General features: G+C 31.1%; 1 protein-coding gene across 1 annotated transcript; it reads left to right on the top strand.

Annotated features, from left to right (window-relative positions):
* The first annotated feature begins 569 nt into the window (after positions 1-569).
* LOC139511192 (uncharacterized) lies at positions 570-6,862 on the top strand. Its single transcript, XM_071297770.1, has 6 exons — positions 570-691; positions 1,877-2,054; positions 3,689-3,780; positions 4,869-4,976; positions 5,557-5,577; positions 6,560-6,862. The coding sequence occupies exons 1-6, from the start codon at positions 637-639 to the stop codon at positions 6,784-6,786; spliced, it is 681 nt and encodes a 226-aa protein (XP_071153871.1). The 5' UTR covers positions 570-636; the 3' UTR covers positions 6,787-6,862.
* The last annotated feature ends 226 nt before the right edge of the window (positions 6,863-7,088 follow it).

Below are 7,088 nucleotides of genomic sequence, written 5' to 3'. Positions count from 1 at the left end.
ACCCATAAGGATAAACAGACACTTAATATAATCATTACAATTTAGTATCTTATCATACATTTTCACGGACACACTAATTCTTACATTACATCCATATTCCAAAGATTCAATAACATTTAATTTATAATTCCAAAATTTTATTTTTCAATTCCAAAATTTTTTCAATTCCAAAATTTTATTTTTCAATTCCAAAATTTAATTTTAGTTTCATGTAGCTCCTGTGAGTTTGAGCATGACAAAACACAACATACTTGTAGAACCACATTTCCTACCCTGAGAGGTTGCTCTCAGTATTAATATGTAGGACTTCCGGACATTTTTTGTAGACGTATTTCAATGTAAAGCAATGTCCAAATTGACCAAATTTTAATTTCGTATTTTGGAGAAATATGGACCAGCTGGCTTTATAATTTACAAATCTATCAGACAACACATGTTTGTGCCCAAACTAGTGATTAAGAAACTAAAAATGTATTTACAGATTAAGTCATCAAGGAAGTTGTAATTTTCAACAGGTTTGAGAAAAACTCAAACAAATTACGCACATAAGGTATGTATTTAAAGATCCTCCATTCTCTTTATTCACATTGTCCACTGAATTTATTTGATAAAGACATACTGTTAGGAGCAAGCAATATGCACACAAAAATGTTGGTATGTTTGCTGTTCTTCATGTTTGAAATTTCTGCAGGTAAGACATCAGTTTATTATTCTTCATGTCAAAGAATGATTTATTTGTGAACTGGCGTATACTAAATTTAGTCCTGGTATCAATGATGAGTTAATATACATAACCTAAACAAAGAAAAGATAATGGTTAATGAAATAAGTGTTTAATGAATGAATAAAAACTAAATTTAGTTAGATTTGTGGTTTAATATTTTCAACGATATTTTGTATTGATGCGAGTTGAAATATTGTGATGGCATCAGCAGAGAATTTTATCCTTTTAAATCTTAGATGTGTTTCTAAAAGTGAGTTTCATTGATGTCAGGTGAATTGTTAAGAAAAGAAAGTAACTTCAGATATATAAACACGTCGATTAAACAGCTGAACTAAACGTTTCCATCTTTACCTTCCTTAATGTAGGATGACATTAATACATATATAATGTAATGAGAGAACTCATTATCAAAATAGTTAAAAAGAACTCTTAACTCAATAGGCTTTAAACATGACAAACACAGAAATAGGATCAGTTGCTCATTTTTTCATGTTCACATATTATATTTTCCAATATCATCAACTTCAAATTATATTTTCCAATATCATCAACTTCAAATTTCAGGCATCACGGAGTTTCCATGCAAATTTCCCTGTGAATGGCGCAACAGAACATTTAATATCTATAGACATGGACGATTAATTTATAAATGGAAATTTAGTAGTGATGGTGTAGTGTTTGTTTTCAGTCCTATCAACATAAATACTGATAAATTTAAAAGATAAACCCCAAAAGTACATACATGACAATAGAATTAATTAGATTTTCTATCTTTATATCACTGGCATGTTGTGATTTATCTGATATAAAAGTGCGGAAAAATGCTATATTAGACAATGAGGCAACTTGTGTTCAAACTTCCTCAGCCAAAGTTATCACCTGTTTATTTTTTTGTCCACGGAAATTTCGGAGTTAATATGGCGTTTACATGTAGTGCACGCCTGTCTACATGTAATGTTTGGTCTGCCACCAACTGTATTAAGATAGTCCAATGTAGTATTTGTAGTGTGGCAAGGTAGCATATTTCAGTAAAAAGATAAAAAAGATAAAAATAATTAATGTATTGAAAGTTTTTTCATGTTCACATATTATATTTTCCAATATCATCAACTTCAAATTATATTTCCCAATATCATCAACTTCAAATTTCAGGCATCACGGAGTTTCCATGCAAATTTCCCTGTGAATGGCGCAACAAAACATTTGATATCTATAGACATGAACGATTACTTTACAAATGGAAATTTAGTAGTGATGGTGAAACAAGTATTGTTGCTGACTCTTCTATAGTGCTGTGTCATCAAATAACAGAACGCTTTCTTATTATCAGGTATTTCAGTGTTTTATATTTTGTTTTCCTTGATGTTGTGGATAAATCTCAGTCATTAAAGCAATAAAGATCAACCTGTCCTCTGAAATAAAATAAAAAACGAAAAAAAACCCGCAAAAATTCCTAAATACTTTGAAATGTGTCCTAGTTATATTGATAGATGAAAAGGGGTGTAATCACTTCAGAACAAACCTGTCAGCTTTGATGTCGATATGCACAAACGAATAAAATTATAAACGCTTAGATCCAAGTCGTTTTGGCCTATTTTTTTAATGTAACAGCTAGAAGTCAAATTGGAAACTATTCCTCATTTCTTTTTGGATTGTTTAAGGGGGTACCTAACATTTTGACTAAAAAAAAGATTTGACTCGTTTAACTTTCATAAAATTTGACAAAATATTTACTTTGACGTATTAACAAAAATATGAACATTTCTAGAAATTTGAACAGCACAATTTACAGGAATAATTTGGTTGGCTATAAAGCAGTTTGACAAACACTAATTTTGTCGTTCAAAAGATTTCTGCTTACTAATAATGTGCGATTAAAACGCATAACTGATTTGTAAGAGTTAATACGCTTAGGTGTTCTTAACACCCCCTTAAACTATTGGTCAATAAGATTATAGTTCTTACTTACTGGAGTTAATATTTTGTCATTAGGATTATTATTTTGTCATTCTGATTATTATCTTTATTTTTTACGACGGAAATATCAGATGGTCTGTGACCACACTAAGAAAAGATATCACTCAATACTTTGTAAAAACCCGACTAAAGCCAGCACACTATCCACATTTTGCATTACAAACTCAAATGAATAATGGGGATTGCTTTAGTCGGACTGTATTTTGTATACATCTTGAAGACAATTAGAATTTTTGGGAAGAAATATGTTTAACTCTGAATTTTAACATCGATTTCTATCAATGAAACAAATTTTGCTTCTACCGTGTTCCATACAAGGACTTTGATGCGCTAACCAAATTGTTGAGACACCATTTAAATGTTTGTGTATTAATTAATTGAAGAGTATTGTCATTTGATGATCTGAATGTTTATAATTGATACGTCAATACCTTTTTTGTATTTTGAAATACTAACTGTAAAGCGAATATTTCTATTGACATAAGTTGTAAATTTTTGTTGTTAAACATTTGTTTTATTGGTTAATTAAAGGTTTAACAAAATGCAAAGGTGTTTAAAATCTTTTAAATAATCGAAAAAGTGGACAGCTCGGTATCATGTTAAAAAATACAGTTCGTAAAAAATTCCTCTGAACAATTATGTAACTCGAAACCCTTAAAGGTTGGTTTTGAAATGAAGTGCATTGGATGTGTCGTCTACCATAGTGACCATAGTTACAAGTATAAAAAATCGTAATATCGTTTTTGAATCGCCATTTCAAAAAGTAAAATCAGAAACAAATTGAACTGCGAGGAAAATTCAAAACATTATCAAATGGCAAAATCAAAAACTCAAACTCATCAACCGAATCGACAACAAATGTCGTGTTCCTGACTTGGTACAAAAGTGACGGTCAAAACAACAAGGAAAATGTTTAATAAAATCATGTTTAGATGTTCATGTTACTGTGATTTGAACAAGAATATTATAGAATTTACAACTTTTCAGGATACCCCAGGGGGACGACATTGACGATTATTCTTGTATGACAATCTTTTATGATATTGGGAGCCCTGTGAAGTTTCAATATGTATCAGAAAGTACGTGTTTATATAATGTTGATCATTTTGATATACATGTATAATAAGATTCTAAAAGACAAAAGTTTGCTTGTAACATTCGAGGTTTTTTTTTCTACTGAAAATGTTTTGATAATGCTGTTTTGTGTTTGTTTTCAGTCCTATCAACATAAATACTGATAAATTTAAAAGATAAACCCCAAAAGTACATACATGACAATAGAATTAATTAGATTTTCTATCTTTATATCACTGGCATGTTGTGATTTATCTGATAAAAAAGTGCTGAAATATGCTATCTTAGACAATGAGGCAACTATCTACCGGAGACAAAAATTAATAATTTAGCATCAGCAATTCAACCTAAACCTTAACGATGCACAAATCAACTATCTTATACATGCTAAATTCAGCGATAAAGGGAGCCGACATGACAAATATGCAAATCAATGAAAGGAAAATACAAACCATATCTTTTTAGATATTGGAATCAATAAAAGTATGCAATGTTGACCATACACAGTACGATGAGTTGTGTATATCACTAATAAGCGATCAGAAAGCATCGCAAAATACATATCATTTAATATTATTTTCAACTGGTACTTGTCAGAACAAACCAAAATGAGTTCCAGTATCCGTTGGATTGGAATTTGATAATGTCTTTTGTCACCAAACGGACATATTTAAGTATAGTTTCTTTGTATTCTATTAAATAAAGGTTAATTAATTACCCCCCCCCCCCCCCGATTTAAAACAGTATGGTGTAATACTCCAAAGGGATTTGGTACAATGTATATATCAACTGAAAAGAATAAACACAAGAATAGTTAAAAAAACAAGTTTGTATGAGACAAATCTCTTTCTAAGTCACACTGCATAAAAATAACAATAAAGGCCAAAAAACGGCATTCAACAAGGATTATTGGCACACATTGAACAACAAGGTGTGAGAATTCAATACAAGATGATAAATATGAGGAAAACTAAGGAAACCTATCAAAAAAATCTATAATGATTCTGTTGGTTCGATGTGTATGTCGTGATTCACAATCTACTAGTTCATTTACACAAATATAATGTTTTTAAAATTTTTGATTCTCTCTCAGATACAGGATACTTCACAAGCCACACAGGAGAATTTACTGATTTATGTGTAATTTGTAGCGCAATTGACGTTGAGGGAGAGGGAGAGCACGGAATTACAGAAGCTGTAGGTAAGAACAACCCTAGTTAAATTTCTTCCAACATCCAAATAATTCAAGATTATACAGAAACAAAAGTTGCGGTATTTCTTTGTTGTCATTTTTTTGTGTGCCATTTTTTAAAAACATTATTGTTGGTTTCTTTCAATCTTGAAGTGAAGATATTTATCTAATATGTAATCTTTTTGATAACTACCCGTCGACTACATATTTCCTATTTTGTATGCTGTTCATTTATTTGATACAACCAATGACGGTATTTTTATTTGTAAAGAGCCACTGGAATGTCATTGGTAGAATAGGAATTGCTTGTAATAAAAGCGTAAACATGTATTTTTTTTAATTTATTTTTCATTTTTTAGTGTGATGTTGCGGAAAAGTTGTATTAATTTTATGTTTTCAGTGCAATTCAGTCATACCTAGTAGCTTTTTGTTATACACTGTTAATATGCATCTATAAAGTACAAGTATAAGAAAGTATTGTTTGTTTATCCAGAAAAGAGACCACATATAAAAATAACCAAAACTTATAAAACTGAAAAGTAAATTTATTGTTTCAGCCTTCTGATAATTTATCATACTTCTCTTGCAGAATCCGGAACACCTGCAACATGTAAGTATATTAATCGTTTAATTAAATGCTAATTATAGTATATTTTTTTGAAAAAGCAAAATGAATGTTACATGTTGTTTTTTTTGGTCATTATTCCTGTATTTTTTTTATATCGTTTTTGTTTTGCATTAACCAACATTAAGTATCATTGTTTTGCATTAAACAACATAGAGGGTTATCGGTTTGACACATTCCCCATTTCCTTTCTAAATTTAATCATTGGAAAAAAAATATGGCGAATTTATCCCCTATCGTGTTAATTCAAAGACTTGTAATTTGGTTAATGCTTTCCATCCGATAAACACAAGGCACTTCCGTATCGACGCACCGCATACCATGTTCAGATAGGGTAACAACTATTCCACGTATAGTTATGGTACACATAATTTTTCTCGTATATTTGAGTTAAGTCTTTCCAATTGATATTTTATTGTATTTCTTTCTATGTTTCTTGATGTTATGCTATTGTTTCAGAAAAGTGAGAAGGTTTGGTATCATTACAACGTTTAATCCCGCTGCATTGTTTTCACCTGTCCGAAGTCAGGAATCTAATGTCCAGTAGTTGTCGTTTGTTTATGTAGGTCATACGTGTTTCTCGTATCTCGTTTTTATACAGATTAGACTGTTGGTTTTCCCGTTTGAATGGTTTTACACTAGTTATCTTTTGGGCCTTTTATAGCATGTTGTTCGGTTTGAGCCAAAGCTCCGCGTTGAAGGCAGTACCTTGACCTATAATTGTTTACTTTTATAAATTGTTACTTGGATGGAGAGTTGTCTCATTGAAACTCATACCACACCTTCCTATTTCTGTTAACAAAAACATGGGTATCTGGATATGAATGTACTGGTCATTAGATGTCAGCCTTAAATCGATAAATACATCCATATACAACAGTTTAATGACAAATGTCACTTAGGACTCTGGTTTGCTTCAACAAACATATGATGACATGTTTTTATTTATCTTTCTATATCCTTTTAGCACCTCCCGTGAATTCTGTTCCTTGCAAAGTACCATCAACATGTACATCTCCTCGACCTGATATTATTCCTTGTAATACAAGTGATATTATTCCACGAGGAAACTGCCCAGATACAACGACTGAAAGCCCGGATACGACAACCGAACAAACAACCACCATAACGGAGGCAACTACAACGAAACCTACTAAGCGTCATTGTAGAAAGAAACACAGACATAGAAAATGAACTATGTAACATTATACATGTTTTGATATGCAAATAAATTGAGATAAAAGAACTTCATGGCACACATGTATGACAATTGTCTTTCACTTGTTTCTTTATTGATATAGTCTGCATTGTCAATTTTCATGGACGTTCCTTTTGCCAGCGCTCCTTAAAAGTATGGTTTGAAAAGTTCACGAAAAGTGTGGTTGTATTAGTAGACGTCAGTATACATACATCTCACGCATAATTATTTTAAGAAATTATGCACTTGGCAAAGGATGTATAGATGTATTTTGCCAAGTATGGAGACTGGGTATTCA

Source organism: Mytilus edulis, chromosome 2, assembly GCF_963676685.1.
Source record: "Mytilus edulis chromosome 2, xbMytEdul2.2, whole genome shotgun sequence".
NCBI classification, from domain to species: domain Eukaryota; kingdom Metazoa; phylum Mollusca; class Bivalvia; order Mytilida; family Mytilidae; genus Mytilus; species Mytilus edulis.
Note: the sequence above shows the minus strand (reverse complement) of the source record. Positions and strands in the feature narration are given on the sequence as shown.

Excerpts from the sequence above, each read along its gene's own strand:
- LOC139511192 (XM_071297770.1), top strand. The coding sequence starts at position 637 with ATGCACACAAAAATGTTGGTATGTTTGCTGTTCTTCATGTTTGAAATT. Across the intron at positions 4,977-5,556 it reads CGGAATTACAGAAGCTGTAG|AATCCGGAACACCTGCAACA; the intron begins GTAAGAACAACC and ends CTTCTCTTGCAG. Across the intron at positions 5,578-6,559 it reads ATCCGGAACACCTGCAACAT|CACCTCCCGTGAATTCTGTT; the intron begins GTAAGTATATTA and ends ATATCCTTTTAG.